At 41.8% G+C, this 17,016-nt stretch overlaps 1 protein-coding gene across 1 annotated transcript in view; it reads right to left on the reverse strand.

Annotated features, from left to right (window-relative positions):
• Window positions 1-16,798, reverse strand: part of P4HA3 (prolyl 4-hydroxylase subunit alpha 3) — a 74,655-nt gene extending 57,857 nt beyond the window's left edge. The window contains exons 1-2 of the mRNA XM_074216858.1: window positions 16,584-16,798; window positions 2,644-2,786 (exon numbers count right to left, since the gene is read on the reverse strand). Coding sequence (XP_074072959.1) covers window positions 2,644-2,786; window positions 16,584-16,798 — 358 coding nt within the window. The remainder of the gene's footprint in view (window positions 1-2,643; window positions 2,787-16,583) is intronic.
• Between the last annotated feature and the right edge of the window lie 218 nt (window positions 16,799-17,016).

Raw genomic sequence — 17,016 nt, forward strand, 5'->3', positions numbered from 1 at the left:
TTAATAACTTTTATATAGCTATTTTTTAAAAAAAATAGTTATATAAGGCAATGGGGTTTAAGTGACTTGCCCAAGGTCTTACAGCTAGGCAATTATTAAGTGTTTAAGGTTGGATTTGAACTCAGGTCCAGGACTCCAGAGCCGGTGCTCTATCCACTGCACCATCTAGCTGCCTCCTTATATGCTATTAAAACTTAATGGGGGGGGGTGGCTAGGTGGTGGTTAGGTGGTGGCTAGGTGGTGTAGTGGATAGAGCACCAGCCCTGGGGTCAGGAGTACCTGAGTTCAAATCCAGCCTCAGACACTTAATAATTACCTAGCTGTGTGGCCTTGGGCAAGTCACTTAACCCCATTGCTTTGCAAAATCCTAAAAAAAAAACCCCAACAAAACTTAACAGGACACAAAGACTTTTGAGAACATCCTATGTAGAACTTAAAGATTTTTAAAAAACTCTTTACATATGCTATGTTACTTGATGTCACAACAAACCTGGGAGTTAGTGATATTAATATTCCCATTTCAAAGAAGGAAGGAAATGATAACTTTTGTCCATCCTACCTCCTTGGGTTGCTATAAAGAATGCTCTTTTGACAGGTTGCTTTGAGTTATGGTTGCTAAGTTTGTCTATGAAGTACTAAAGAGAATGGTACCAAAGGAAGGGTGTTATTAAGGGTATATGAAGGCAGATCATGCCCAGGGCTGTCTCCCTATTCTTCCCCTTCTCTTCCCCACCTTACCCCAAGGGAAAACAATTAACTAGGGCTAAACTAGAGGAGACAGTCACAGACTAGAGTCCTCTGGCAACCTTCCCATTCTCTCCCATGCTTGCTCATTGCATAAGGGTGACCCTGGCTTCATATATACTAGTTGGGGGGGGGGGCATGGAAAGTCAAGAAAGATTTCTTTTACAAGCCTGGTGATGGATCTTGGTCCTGTTACCAAGCACCAGCTCAGCCAAGTGTGGAAAAGCTCATCCCCAAGTGGGTGAATTTTTGGAACCAGCAATTCATGAAGGGCAGCATGGTGCTGTGATAAAAGTATTCAGAAGACTTCAGTTAAAATACCAACTCTGCCACCTAATTCTTAGACTTTGGGCAAATGACTCCATCTCTCTGAGCCTCAAATTTCCTCATCTGTAAACTGAGGGGAACTAGTTGGGGCAGTAGATAGAACCCTGGGCTTGGAGCAGAAAGACTTGAGTCCAAATCTGGCCTCAGACACTTACTCCATGGGTCTGGGCAAGTCATTTAGTCTCTGTTTCCCCTCAGTTTCTTCATCTATAAAATGGGGATCCCAGGGTTGATGTGAGGCTCAATTGCAATAATAATTATAAAGTGCTTGGTACATAGCAAGTTAGATAGAAATGTTTATAATTATTATGTTAAGTTTTGAGACTCTTAACCTTAAATACATGATCCTTTCTAGTTCCCTTGTGCCTCCACTAAGGAGACGACAAAGGCTCAAAGATTTAGAGCAAGAAGGAATCTCACAATTTAGCTTATCATTTTACCCAATAAAGAAACCACGATCCAGAAACCTGAAATATTATGCCCCAAAATACCAAGATGAGACTTTCAATCCATCACCTCTTCCATTGCCCTGCCTCATGCCACTCTGAAATTCTTCTTCCTGAACAGACAATAACAAGCTCATTGGTCAATTGTCTATTCCTAGGCTCATCTCTGCCAAAAAAGAAGCTTCCTACTACTCCCAGGTTTTTGGGTGTTGGGTCTATATTATCCACCCAATTGTTTAGTTAGCTATTGTTTAGACATGCCCCTTCCTTCAATCCAATGCAGGGAGGAGGAGAATAAAAAGAACTGTCATAATCAATTTGTTCTTTTCCCCCACAAGATCTCAAAACATTATGTCATCAAAACCAGGGAAGCAGAACAATCTTGTTGTGCTCACACAAAGGTAGGAGCTGCTACTAATAACTGCTGAGATGGTACCATCAATTCTGAGACCAGTCTGTGGACAGCAGACAAAAGCAGAGGGAGATCAGTCCCTAAACTGGGTCTTTCAAAAAAAAGTCAATTTTATTTTGTTTTCACATCCATATTTTCTTCCTCTCTTCTCTAGTTTTAAAGCAAGAAAACAAAACTGTTGTTCAAACATGTATAATTAAGCAAAACAAATTCCCAAATTATCTATGTTAAAAAAAACCACCTCCTCTATATTCTGATTCTGTCACTTCTCTATATAAAGATGATAGCGTGCTTTAAAATATAAGTCTTCTGATAATTGTGATTGGTCATTGTGCTCAACTGGCTCTTTTGTTTGAGGAGAGTATGCTGACAGAAAGGAGAAAAAGAGATATAGAAGATAGTGCTTCCTGGAAAGACAAGGTGGCCCCAGGAAGTCTAGTTACCTGGGTGGCTTTCCCTGTGTCTCCCAGGATTGCATGAATTTTGGGAAATTTTCATCCTTTGGTTTGTGCTTCAAGTTACCTGAGGTCTTTGATACAGCAAAGAACAGAATATTCTGGGTCCTGACTCTGAATGGAACTGTATTAGTAGTCAGAGGACCTTGGACGTCTTAGGTCTGGGGTAGAACCCTGAGAAACTTGGATGGTTTTCTCAGATTTATATATGTTAATTAATAGAATCTTCTCCCAACCTCTGCCCATTCCCTCTTAGTACCTCGGATGTTCTCATTGGCTTCCAGGCTGTACACCACATTCCTCCAATCAGACTGGAGCCGCTTAATAAGCGTGTAGGCCAGCAGAGGGTTGCCCACAGGGGTGGCTGATCCCTTGTGCAAAGAGAGGACCTTGTTGTAGAACCTGCAAGACAGGAGAACAGTGACCTCTGATTGCTGCCTTGAGAGAGGAATCATCTGGTTTCTGAGGTTTTAATTTCAGGCCCTATTCTATTCTGAACAGTAGGTCATGGAAACTCAAAGACATCTGGCAAGAACAGACCTGGGAGGTCTGAATTCAGTCCTAAAACTCAGGAACTGTGAGTTCTGGCTTTAATTTTGTTACCACTGTCTGTAAGACAGTGGCCAGAATGATTGAAGTGATGGGACATACTAATGTCCCCTGTCCTGCTTGGATCCCTTCTGAAGTATTCAAACCAATACAATTCCACAGACGTTTATTAAGTTTCTGCTATATGCCAGTCAATGAAAGCTAGAGAGCCACCATATGTGGGTTCAAATCCTTATAGTGATTGTGTGACCCTGGGCAAGTCACATAACCTCTCTTCATCTCTTGAAGATTATAAGTGGTAATTAGGGTACTGATCTGCATTGGAGGAAGGAATTTTCTAACTGTAAGTCCCCTCACCACTCAAATCTCTGACCATTCTTGTATGGAAAAAAATGTGCCAAGCCATGGGCTAGGGGCTAGGAATAGTGTGAGGTGGGGAATAAGACACTTATTCTTGAGAATCTCATTCTACTTTAGTCCCTGTAACCTTTGGTTTCCAGTTAATCTTCCTAAACTCCCTTCTTCAATATGAAAGGAAATAAATTAGAGAGTTTACTAGGAATATAAGAAATAAAATAGATTTGTTTCAAAAGACAATATAGTTATTTACCAGAATAATTTCCCCATACCCTTTGTACTCATAGCCCAGAATAGAAATACCTGACTTACAAAGACAGATATAATAATATGTAATGGAGGTAAAGGGGAGGGCCATAGTGCCTTCTAGGGCGATTACTCATCTGGGTGCCGCATTTTAAAGAAGGGAAGTGGCAATCCTGTGGTTGTTCGGGACTGGACATTATGTCACCCCAGATCAGATGACCCTGGGCTAATCACCTAAACTGTCTTAGATTGTTTCTTCATATGTAAAATGAGAATAATGATAATACCTCCCTCATAAGGTTGTGATGATGATCTAAAAAGAGAACATAAGTTAAGTCAGTCAGCATTTATTAAGAGACTATGAGCTAAGTCAGGTTCAGAAACTGGGGGGATATTTATTCTGGAAAAAGAATGTTCTTAGTAAAGACATGATAGCAATTTTCAGATATTTGAATGGATGGGATTGAAAGGAGGGTAAGGACCTAAAATACGGATCAATGTGAAGAACTGACATAGAGTATGACCCAGACTGAAGCTTCAAGATAAGAAAGTAGGAATTGGAGATATTGCAGCTCAAGATATTTCTAGAAAAAGTAAACAGTTTGATTCCAGCTTAGAGTCAACTTGGTCTCTTAGATAGCTCTGGAAATGGTCTGTGGAGAACTTAAGAAGACTATAGAGGTAGTTAGATGGTATAGTAGATAGAATACTGAGCCTAGAGTCAGAAAGATCTGAGTTCCAGTCCTATCTCAGACACTTAACTCCCCTTGCGGCCCTAGGCAAGTCACTTCACTCCTCTACTAGTCTGTTTCTTCATAAGTAAAATGGTAATAATGATAACACATCTCTTTGGGTTGTTGTGAGGATCAAAAGAGGTAACATAGGGGTGGCTGGGTTGCACAGTGGATAGAGCACCGGCCATGAAGTCAGGAGTACCTGAGTTCAAATCCGGCCTCAGACACTTAATAATTACCTTCCTGTGTGGCCTTGGGCAAGCCACTTAAACCCCACTGCCTTGCAAAAAAAAAACCTTAAAAAAATAAAATAAAATAAGAGGTAACATAAATTGAGTCAACAAGTCTTTATTAAGAGACTACTATGTGAAGTAGCTTTGCCAAGAAAACCCCCAAAATGGGGTCACAAAGACTTGAACATGACTAAAACAACTGAACAACAAATGTTCATGACACTGTGTGAAGAGTTAGCAATATATTGCAAATCTTAAAGTTCCATATAAATAAATCTATTTTTTTGTCATTCAAGGCTCTTCACCAATGGGATGGTTACAAGGGGATAACTTTTTTTTTTAAACCACAGAAAAATATTAAACTACCAACTAAAGGTATGGAGAGGCTCTCTTGGAGGTAGTACTCAGATGAATGAACTCACAGTTACTTACATTATTTTTTTTTTTTTGCAAGGCAAATGGGGTTAAGTGGCTTGCCCAAGGCCACACAGCTAGGTAATTATTAAGTGCCTGAGGCCGGATTTGAACTCAGGTACTCCTGACTCCAGTGCTCTATCCACTATGCTACCTAGCCTCCCCTACTGCGCCACCTAGCTGCCCCAGTTCCTTACATTATTGAAATATATGGGTCTGATGTTAAAAATAAATGACTTGAAATTTAAGCAGTGTGACAATGAACAGAATGATGGATAAGTTAGAAAGACACTTGTTCAAATACTGGTTTTGACTCTTGCCCAACATGGGGTCAAGGACAAATCACTTTTACCTCCTTGAGGCTGGTATCCTCTTCTATGAGACAGTGTCAGTAATACCTGAAGTATCAGGAGTTAGGATGGCATAGTTATCCAGAGTCAAGCCTCACAGTCTGAAAGACCTGATTCCTAACACCTACAATATATCCTTGGACAAGTCACTTAACCTCTGGCTGCCCCTTCTCTGTCCCTTGGCAACTCACAAGATCATAGTTTCTCATTTTATAGCTGAGGAAACTGAGTCTCAGAGAGCTTTAGCTACACACAGGATTATAGAGTTAGTGGGCAAGAGTCAGAGGCATGGGTTGAACTCAAGGCTTTCTGATTTCAAATCCTGTTCTCCATTTCCTATACCATCCTCTTCCTGACTCTCTAAGAAACTACAGTTCTTGTTGATTGGGAGTTCCTTCAAGCAATGAAATCATAAATCCTGTAGCTCCTATTTCATTGGGTTGTTGTGAGAATCAGATATATATATATATATATGTGTGTGTGTGTGTGTGTGTGTGTGTGTGTGTGTGTATGTGTGTGTGTGTATTAAAGGACTGTGTATATTAAAGAAATATAAAGGAGAAAGTGGGAAATTTCAGAGTGAAATAGAGGAAATTAAAATCCGCTAGAAAAATTGCCACAGTTAAAGAATTTTCAATACATTTTTGTAATGACCTTTTATCTAGGCTCTCAAATTTGAAAACTAGGTGCTGGTAACCCCATGAGCTTTCCCTCATGTCTGCTTTTCATACATATACACACATACACATATGTATAGAAATATATTTCTATACATATGCTTTGCAAACCAAAAGTCTATATAAATGTCAGTTGATTATTATTTTGGAAAGACCACTGATGTAAAAGCCAAGAAACTCAGGACATCTCCTGCTCCCAACACTAACTGCTTGCACAGACTTGAGCAATTCATTTGAATTCTCTCAGACTCAGTTTCCTTTTTTGGAAAATGAGGCTTATCATCCCTGTACATCCTATCTCACAAACTTATCAGGAGGAAAGTACTTTGTAAAACTTAAAAAGCCAGAGTATATGACTTGTGATTTGTTGCCACTTCTGCCCATTGGGTGAGTGAGGATGTGTCCAGAGGTCCTAAGAATGGGTTGCACAGTGGATAGAGTGGATAGAAATGGTCAGTGATTTCCATCCATCAGCTCCTGCATGACTACTAGGCCAAAAAACTTCATTCAGTGGATAAGCCCTGATGTTGTTGGCCAGATATCCAGCCAGACCTCCAGGATTATCTCCAGGAGAAAAAAGTGAGACACAGTGGGATGACTCTCTGTGAATCAGAGACATTACAACCCTCTGACATTATTTCTTCCTCCTCAAGTCCCTCTGTGAATTCCCTTGCTCCTTCCAAGCCCTCTGACTTCTGTCTAGGCTCACCAATCCCCGCCTCCCTGAGTCTGCCACATGGGGTTTTACTGTCACACAAAGAAATAAGCAATCTGCTGACACCTGAGGCCAGGCGGGAAGTCTAGATAGATGTCAGCTGGATGCCAACATCTTGTATCCAACAGGGCTGATTTCCAGGGGCTCTAGCCCTGGAGACCGGATTCAAATCTCAGTTTGTTAAAGACATTTTTTTTTTTCACTGCTGGCAAATACTGCTGAAAGTGGAAAATCAGATCCTTTCTTTAAAGAATCTGCACATAAAACTGGTAACCTAATCTCTGCCTCAGCCCCAGCAGCCTCAGGGATTTAGACAGCCTCAGCACATGGGCAGCTTCCACTCAAGCTGTTTCTCATTTGGTTCTCAGACACAGGGAAGCCACTGATGCAATATTCCTCAAACTCCTTCAGCCACAGTTTGGAATACATTGATGTTGCAACTGGGAGGGGCTGAAAATATGGAACATTAAAGAATATAAAGGAGAAACTGGGAAACTTCAGAGTAAAATAGAGGAAATTAAAATCCACTAGAAAAATTGCCACAGATAAAGAATTTTTTATACATTTTTGGAATGACCTTTCGTCTAGGTTCTCACATTTGAAACCTGGTTGCTGGTAACCCTGTGAGCTTTCCCACATGTCTGCTACTCAAGTTGTTGCCAATTCCTGTCAATTCACCTTTATATGTCTCACATCTCTTCCTTCCTCTCTATTCCCAGGGCCAGAAAGTATAGTATTTCCTTAGATTATTACAAAAGCCCCCTAAGAGATTTTCCTTTCATCATATTTCTGCCTCCCTCCAATTCATTCTTCATTCTGCTGCCAGAACAATCTTCCTTGTACATAGAGCTGGTCATGTTTCTGCTCAAAAAGAACGTTTAACTTTGTCTGGCACATGAGGTCCTCTACAATCTGGAACCATTCTCTTTTACAGTCATCTCTTATTATTTCTCTCCCTATACTGTATACTCTAGCAAAACTGGACATCTCTATATTTCTCCAAATAAGTTAAGTTGATTTTCGTACTCTTTACATTGCTTATGTTTTTTTTTCCCAGAATATCTCCCTTCTTCACCTAGGGAATTCCTATCTAACTCAAACAGCATCCTATCTCCTCCAAGAAGCCTTCCTTGATCTTCCTACCCTCCCACTCAGACTCCATAGAGTACTTTGTGCTTTTGTGAAATTATATTAGACTTATCTATAGAAGAAGCAGATCTTTTTGCCAGGCAGTGAACTCCATGAAGATATTCATGTGGGTCAGCCTCCATGAAGGCCATTTCTTCTCTAAATTTTGAATCTTTTCTTCACAGGAAACACAAAAATCATTTCACAATGTTTGTGGAATGAAATAACTTTGCATTTTTTGATGCTTTCTTGTATAAGCTCTATTCACCTCAGTGAAACCCTACAGTTTGATGGAACAAACAGTATCTGGGAAGATGCCAACCTAAGGTCCCAGTCACAGAATTCTGAACAACCTCTAACAACAGAGGTGCTTTACTGATTCTCAAACCATGAGACTAATTCCAGGATTGAACCTGGAATTTATCTTCCAGTGTGGATTTGGCTTTATTTATTTTCAGTTTTTTCAAGGCAGTGGGGTAAAGTGACTTGCCCAAGGTCATAAATGTCTGAGCCTGGATTTAAACTCGGGTTCTCCTGACTCCAGGGCTGGTGCTCTATCAGGACATCATAATCAATTCAGTAAATATTTTATTTTTTGGTCTCAGAAGCCTCAGAATGATAGACCATTAGAAATACTCCCTGTCTTCTCTACCCAGAGTAGCCAACTTGCTTCTCTCAAGTCAATAGAAACCCTTCTGAAACTGGGAACAAAAGTATTTTATCTGATAAGGCAGTACTAAGAATTCTTCTTTCAACTAGACCATCAACCCTTTGGGGCCAGGGCCAGGTCTCTAGGTTTTGTATCTCTTCCAGCAACTAATTCAATCTCTGTCTCTATCTCAGTCTGTCTCTGTCTCTCTCTCTCTCTTTCTGTCTGTCCATTTGTGTCCAACTGTCTGTCTACTCTCTCTCATTTCTCTCATTCTATCTTTCTCTCTGTTTCTCTCTTTCTGTCACTTTGTCTCTCTCTCTCTCTCCCTCTCTTCCCTTGCCTTCTCTTCTTCCCTCTTTCCTCTTCTTTTTCTTATCTCACCTTTCTCCCTCTTGTCTTCTCTCTCCTTTTCTCTCTCTCCTCTTCTTTCATCCTCCCTCCGCCTCCTCTCTCCTCCTTTCCTGCCCTTTCTCCTTATCTCTCTTCTTCTTTCTCTCTCCTTTCCTCTCCTCTCTCTCTCTCTGTATATGTATGTTTTTGAGTGTTTGTTAATGCATGGGTTCACATACCTTGTTTATCTCATTTTATTATCTGTGTGAGCAAGTTTATATCTGCTCAAATCTGGAACAGAAGCTGAATGTAATTGGTTACATAATTAGATTCTCATTACCCCCACAAATATGGATTTATGCATCTAGACCCCCAACTGAAAAAATAATATTCCAAATACTAGGAGGAACCTTAGAGATTGCCAGGAATTTTTACTTACTTTTTATAATGAACCCCTCTGTCATTTTATTGAAGCCTAAAGGACCCTCTCTCCAAATGATGTCTTTAAGTGCATAAATAAAATATGTAAGATTATAAAAAGAAACCAATTATAATGAAATAAGTTATTGAAGTAAGGTTTTAGGCTCCAGAATCCTGACCAGTCTCACATTTTTGGAAGCCCAGAAGTAAGAAGTTATTCATCCATGGCCTCACAGGTTTCTTCTGATCTAGTACCATTCTATCTTCTTACAAATGGATAAACTGAGGATTAGAAGTTAAGTGACATGAACAAGGCCACAGAGGTAAGAACCAGAACCAGAATTAAAGCCTACTTTTCTGGTCCTAAATACATTGCTATTGGTACCAAGGCCCTCTATGGAGGAAGGAAAGGGGACCTCCAAATTCTCACTGGGAGTTGTAGATAAATAGAGCAATCTAAGACAGAAAGGGATTTGTTCTGATAGAAGCTGGAGCAGGGTCATGACAAAACTGCCAGGGCACATGACAGTAGCCAGGGTACAGTCCCTTCTCTGTAACATGATAGTTACAAATTTTGGCATGGTGTATATGATGTAAAGTTTACAGGTAGTACAAATAAAATTCTACCTTGCCTTCAAGATCCATCTGAAACCCTCCCATTTCATGAAGCCTTCCCTGATCTCTCCTTATCTCCTATCTTTAACCCTCGGCTAGAAATCAGAGAGGATCACAGTTAGAAAGGCCCTCAGAAGGCAACTAATCCTTCCAGAAGTGACTTCATTTCATTAAATGATATTCTAGGATGATTCATAAAATCTGAAGAATTGGATGGAACCTCAAAGTCTATCTAGTCCAATCCACATCTAAGCAACTATCCTCTCTCTATAATATCCCCAAGAAGCTGTGCTTTGAAAACCTCTAGTGATGGGGAACTCACTACCTTTCTCACTTTGTTTCTGGATAATTCTTATTGTTACAGAGTTGGTTTTGTGTGTGTGTGTGTGTGTGTGTGTGTGTGTGTGTGTGTTTGTGTGTGTGTGTGTGTGATATAGTATCATAGAATATACACATGTATATCTAATCCAAATCTTCTTCCCTATAACTACTAGTCAGCGCTCCTAGCGCTGGCCCCTGAAACCATATTTAATTTTTAAAATTCAGTCCAATCTTCTAGCCTGCCAACATCCTTTTGGATCCAGTCTTTGTTTCCAAATGTAAAAGCCCATAGCTGGCTTCAGAACACCAATGTATTAAGTACCAGATGGAGGGGTATGATTAGATATTCAGTCATGTGGGAATGATTGGGGGGATTTTAGTGGACTGAAAGCTACATATGAGTCAAAGGGCAACGTGGCAGTCAAAAACCATGATACAGTTTTAGATGGCATTGAGATGCTCAGTGTACAGAAGGAGGGACAGCATATAGGACATTCCTGCTGGAACCTTCATCTAGAGATTTGTGTTCAAACTGAAAGCCTAATTTTGGGAAATATACGGGTAAGCTGGAGAAGGGTGACCAATATGGATGAGATCATGTCATCTGGGCATCAAATGAAACAACTGGAATGTGTAGCCTAGAGAAAAGAAGATTTAGGATGTGCCATCTGAAGGGGAGTCTATTCATTGTGTGGCTCCAGAGTCAGAAACAAGAGTAATGAGTAGAAGTTGTTAAGAGACAGATGGTAGCTATATTTAAGGAAAATCTTCCTAATAATTGGAACTATACAAAAGTGGACAAAGTTGCCTCAGGAGATAATGACTGGAGACCCACTTATTTGGGGTGGACTGAATCTGGCCTCTGAGATTTCTTCTGGTTGAGTAACTGAAGGCAGTGAGTGTAGACCTCTTAAGCACAGTGTCTGGCACAACAGGAAGCACTTAATGTCTGTTGACTAATATGCTCAGCACTGAGAATACAAGAAGAGATATAACATATAGATAGGTTGTGCCTCTAAGAAGTTAAAATCTAGGGGATTTAGAAGCAAATATTTATCATACTTTCTGTGCATTTTGTGTCACTACTAACTAAACTCTTATTAATGTTTTAGTTATGTATGTCCATGGGGCTGCTGGTAAATATTGAATAACCAGATCTTCAGGAAGGAGAGAATGTCTGCACCAAAAACTTTTAAGTTTAGACTATATTGTTTTTTTAAAGCCATTGTTTCCTATTTTTCCCAATTACATGGAGAAATAATTTTCAAGATTCATTTTTGTAAAATGTTTTCCTTCCCTTCCCCCTCCTTAAGACAGCAAGCAATCTGCTATAGGTTATACATACACAATCATGTTAAATGTATTTTCATATTAGTCATACTATGAAAGAAGAATCAGAATGAAAGCGAAAAACATGAGAAAGAAAAAACAAAAAAATTAAAAAGTGAAAATAGTATGCTTTGATTTGTATTCAGACTCCATAATTCTTTCTTTGAATGTGGATGGCATTTTTCATCACAAGTCTTCTGAAATTGTCTTTGATCACTGAATTGCTGAAAACTGTTAAATCTATCCTAGTCGATCATCTCTCAATGTTGCTGTTACTCTGTTCTCCTGGTTCTATTCACAATATTTTCTCCCCATTACTTCTAACAATTAACAAAACAATGAATCAAGCCTCAATTTGTATCATTTGCCAATTTCCAAAGTGTATTTGGGTGGTTCAATAATTAGAGAACTGAGTTTGGAATCAGGAACTTTCATTTTCATATGTTCAAATACAGCTGTGCAACCCTGGACAAGTGACTTTGCCCTGTTTGTCTGAGTTTCCTCATCTGTAAAATGACCTAGAGAAGGAAATTGCAAACCACTCCAGTGTCTTTGCTAAAAAACCCCACCAAAAACCAAAAAAAAAAAAAAAAAAAAAACCCCAAACAGCCCAAAAAAACAATCCAAAATGGGGTCACAAAGATACAAGTAACAAAGTATAAATGCTCATATTGAAAATTTAACAATTGGGCTCTTAAAAGTTAATATGAACTGGTTCCAGTATGCCCCATTGGGTCTTCATATCTGGGCTCCCCATTTGAATCATTAAAAAAAAGAGATTCAGAACTGGGAGCCACCCCCAAGGGTCATTTAGTCCAACTCCCTCTTTTTACAGATGAAGAAATGAAGACCACAGAGGTTAAATGATTTGCCCAAGTTCCCATGGTAAAAAGGGGATTGGGCCAGAATTTGAACCCAGGTCTTCTGATTCTAAATCCGGTACTCTTTCTCTGACATTACACTGATGCTTAAAGGAACTATGTCTTACTAATCTATATCTCTGTCTCTGTCTCTGAGTCTGTCTGTCTCTTTTTCTAATAGGACCCAACAAAGTGCCTTACAAAATTAGATGTTTAATTAAAATTTGTAGAAATTGATGCTGGTAGCGATGGGAACTTGTAGCTAGGCAATAGCAGGAGAAGGGAGTCATGCAGTGTGTAGAACAGAATGTCAGACTACACTGGGGATACAAATAGTTTACTTAGGTAGGAGCTTTGATTCTTCAGAGAATCACAGAATAGAAGAATAGAAGTGGGGTGGGAGAGGGAACTTAGCATGTAGATTAGATTTGGGCTCAATCAATCAATTATAAACATTTATTAAGAGCCTAAATGTGCCAGGTACTATGCTATGGATGAGGGAATCAGAAAGAAACAAAACACAGTTCCTGCCCTTCACGTGCTTACAATCTAATGGGCATAAATCTTAAAATTCACTGTGTCTTTTAGAACATAAGCTCACATTTATATAATGCTTTAAGGTTTGCAGATTGTTTAACATACATTACCTCATGTGATCATGGAATATCAAGATGGGAGGGACCCAAGACATCATTTAATTCAACTTTTTCCTTTTACAGATAGGAAAACTGAGGTCCAGGAAGACAATAATTTACCCAAGGTCACACAATGGCAGAAGTGGGCTAGTTTAGTAATAATACTAGTTTAGAATTAGTATTATGGAACCAGGTTTAGTATTTCTTTCCACTGATCTAACTTTGGGAATGAAAGTATGCTTTCTGGCTCTTTCTATACTTGGATTCACAAAATACTGAACAAATATTCTGTTTCAAAGAAATTGATGAAAGTAAAGCTTTAGAAAAATGGAAGAAAAAAGATTTCTACCACAACTACATCATAGTCAAAACTGATATTATCATTTCTTTTTAAGGCTCATGCTCATGCATATTTTATACATGTAGATAAACTATGTCACAATACATACTTGCTAACTGATCCAAAAATAATACATCATTCTTCATATGAAGTCATATATAATTTGTATTCCAATGCTCAGCTGTTCACTGTCATAAACAGAATCTCTCTCTCTCCTCCTCCCATATGTCTCAATCTCTGCCTGTGTCTGTCTGTCTCTCTCAGTCATAGTGTAAAACACAAACATTCCAAGTCACAAGAGTCAGGAGTTGCCAGGGACTAGTTTCAAGGCCATAACCTTGCCCCACAGTACTCTACTCTCCTGTCTCATTTAAGGTATTTCTGGTCCCACTTAGTTTGCATTACCCACAATGCTGTAAATTCACACAAAGGTAACATTGACTCATTCAGTGTGACCCATACAATGTCACACACATACTTTAGTATCACTGGCACACAAGGTAAATATTAATACACCATCCTTCACCTATACTATACATACGGTCCTGCACAGTGTCTCAATTTAGTTCAATTCATTTAAAACCCATTCCTTAAGTGCCATAGGGAGATATTTCTTCAGATATTAAACAAACACCTATTATGTGCAAAAACCATGAGTGTTGGGCACTAGCAAAAGACCAGTACAGGCTTTTCTTTTAGGTTTTGGTCTAGACTTGTGATTTCATCAGTGTAGGGATTTCCCAGTAAGGAAACTGACTCTACCAATGCAGATCAAATCTGGAACTGCTATGCTTTTTTGAAAAATATTTTTATTTATTTATTTTTCTAAACACATGTAATTTCCAACACGTAGTGTTGAACAATCATTGTTTTTGCAAGTTTTTAAATTTTTCTCACTCCCTCCCCCCCATAGAAAATAATCTGAGCTATACAAGTAAAACCATGTTAAACATAGATCCATAGTAATTATTTTGTGAAATTAGAATCAAATACAAATGGAAAAAATATAGAGAAATAAAGGCATAATACATAAGACAATTTTTAAAAATTGAAGATAGTAAGCTTTGGTCTACATTTAAATTTTACTGTTTCTTCGCTGGATATGGCTGGTATTTTCTATCCCAAGTCTTTTTAGAATTCTTTGATTATTAAACTGCTGAAAAGTAACTGGTAGATTTCTTAATAGTTTTAGAAAACTCCTGGGGCGGTAATGGTTAAATGACTCTCAGCAATATTAAGTCAGAGATGGGATTTTAAGCCAGGTCTTTCTTGCTTTCTGTCTGCTGTGTCACTGCCCCTAAGGTCTTTGTACAGAGCTGGTTAAGTCTCAGTCTTAAGGGCAGCAGTGGACAGAGCACCATACAGACATGCACACATGCACCTCCTGGAGTCAGGAGGACCTGAGTTCAAATGTGATTTCAGGCACTTGATGAGTACTAGCTTTGTGACCTTGGGCAAGTCACTCAACCACATTTGCCCCCCACCTCCCAAATTGTTTCAGTCCTGGACAAGCTCACAGTTCACCATCTGTGATTCTCTTATGCCCATTTAGTCTTTTTACAGGAACAGTGTTAAACACATACTGTCTCAATGTCCCAGAGTCTCAAATAGGAGCCCAGTCTCCTTTACCATGACCCCGGCTAGCTCACAGCCCAACGTTTTCTACAGTGTCACACATTCTATCTCAGGAGTTACATAGAGTTTTATTGTCCCATCTCTTGTCTCAGGCTGTCACTCTCAAGATAGACGACTCTCATTCAAAAATAATAAAAAAACATTTTTTCTATAGTGATTTAAAGGTGGCAAAAATCTCTTTTTTTAAAAAAAACTTTTTTTTCAGTCTCTTGTATTCTTATGTATCAGACACCCAGCTGCACCCAGACGGTATCCCCCACATGGAGTGGGTGAGTAGCCACAGGGGCAGTTGGGACAGGGTCCTGCACGATTACACACACAGGCGTGCACACAAGTACAGACACTCACATACGCACAGGTACATGCAGATACTCAAACACAGACACACAGACACACACTCAAGAGACACACAGTCACGCACACACACAGACAGACATAGACCCAAACACACATACAGGCACACGCACAGAGACACACAGAGACACACAGGCACACAGGCACAGTCACAGAGGCACACAGGCACTTACACACATGCACACATACACACGCACATACACAGACACACACAGAGGCACACAGGCACTTACATACATGCACACATGCACAGACACACAGACGGACACAGACACACGCACACACACAGGCACACACAGAGACACAGAGACACACACACAGACACACAGACACAGACACACGCACACATACAGGCACACACAAAGAGACACACAGAGACACACACGCACAGGCACACAGGCACACTCACAGAGGCACACAGGCACACACATGCACACAGACACGCACAGACACACAGACGGACACAGACACATGCACACACAGGCACATGCACAGAGATACACATGCACAGACACACTCACAGAGGCACACAGGCACTTATACATGTGCACACAGACACACACACATGCACAGACACAGACGGACACAGACACACGCACACACACAGAGACACACTGACACACATGCACAGACACACAAACACACACACATACAGGCACATGCACAGAGACACACAGACAGACACATGCACAGACACACAGATGGACAGACACACACACAGGCACACTCACAGAGGCACACAGGCATTTACACACATGCACACAGACACACCCACACACACAGGCACACACAGAGAAACACAGGCACACACTCACAGAGGCACACACATGCACACACGCACAGACACACAGACGGACACAGGCACGCACACACACAGGCACACACACGCACACAGACACGCACGCACGCACAGACACACAGACAGCCGCACACCCGCACAGCCCCGCGCGCGGGCTCCCACGGAGACCCAGGCCCGGGCACAGCCCCGCGCGCGGGCTCCCACGGAGACCCAGGCCCGGGCACAGCCCCGCGCGCGGGCTCCCACGGAGACCCAGGCCCGGGCACAGCCCCGCGCGCGGGCTCCCACGGAGACCCAGGCCCGGGCACAGCCCCGCGCGCGGGCTCCCACGGAGACCCAGGCCCGGGCACAGCCCCGCGCGCGGGCTCCCACGGAGACCCAGGCCCGGGCACAGCCCCGCGCGCGGGCTCCCACGGAGACCCAGGCCCGGGCACAGCCCCGCGCGCGGGCTCCCACGGAGACCCAGGCCCGGGCACAGCCCCGCGCGCGCCCCGCGCCTGGCTCACCTGCGCAGGTCCCGCAGACGCGCCTCCTCGCCCCGCACGTAGCCCTCCAGCAGCCGCAGCAGCCGGCGCTCGGGCCCCAGCGCCCTCTCCACGCTCTGCAGGGCCGAGAAGGTGTCTTCCTCGCGGCCCCGGACCCCCGGCCGGGCCCCGGGCCCCAGCTCCAGAGAGGGCAGCAGCGGCAGCACCAGCAGCACCAGCGCCGCCCGGGGGCCCATCCCGCCAGGGGCTCGCCGCCCGCCAGCGCGCTCTCCCCCTCCGGTGCCCTTCGCACCCCCCGGCGCCCCCCGCCTCGGTTCCCCTCTCCCCTCTCTCCTCCGCTGCCCCCTATGCCTCTCTCTCTCCCCTCTCTTCTCCTCCCCTTTCTTAGCTCCACTCCCTTCTTCCCTCTCCTCTTCCCTTCCTTCTACAGCTTTGTGCCCATGTCCTGCCTCTT

The sequence above is a fragment of the Macrotis lagotis genome, chromosome 1 (assembly GCF_037893015.1).
Source record: "Macrotis lagotis isolate mMagLag1 chromosome 1, bilby.v1.9.chrom.fasta, whole genome shotgun sequence".
Lineage (NCBI taxonomy): Eukaryota > Metazoa > Chordata > Mammalia > Peramelemorphia > Peramelidae > Macrotis > Macrotis lagotis.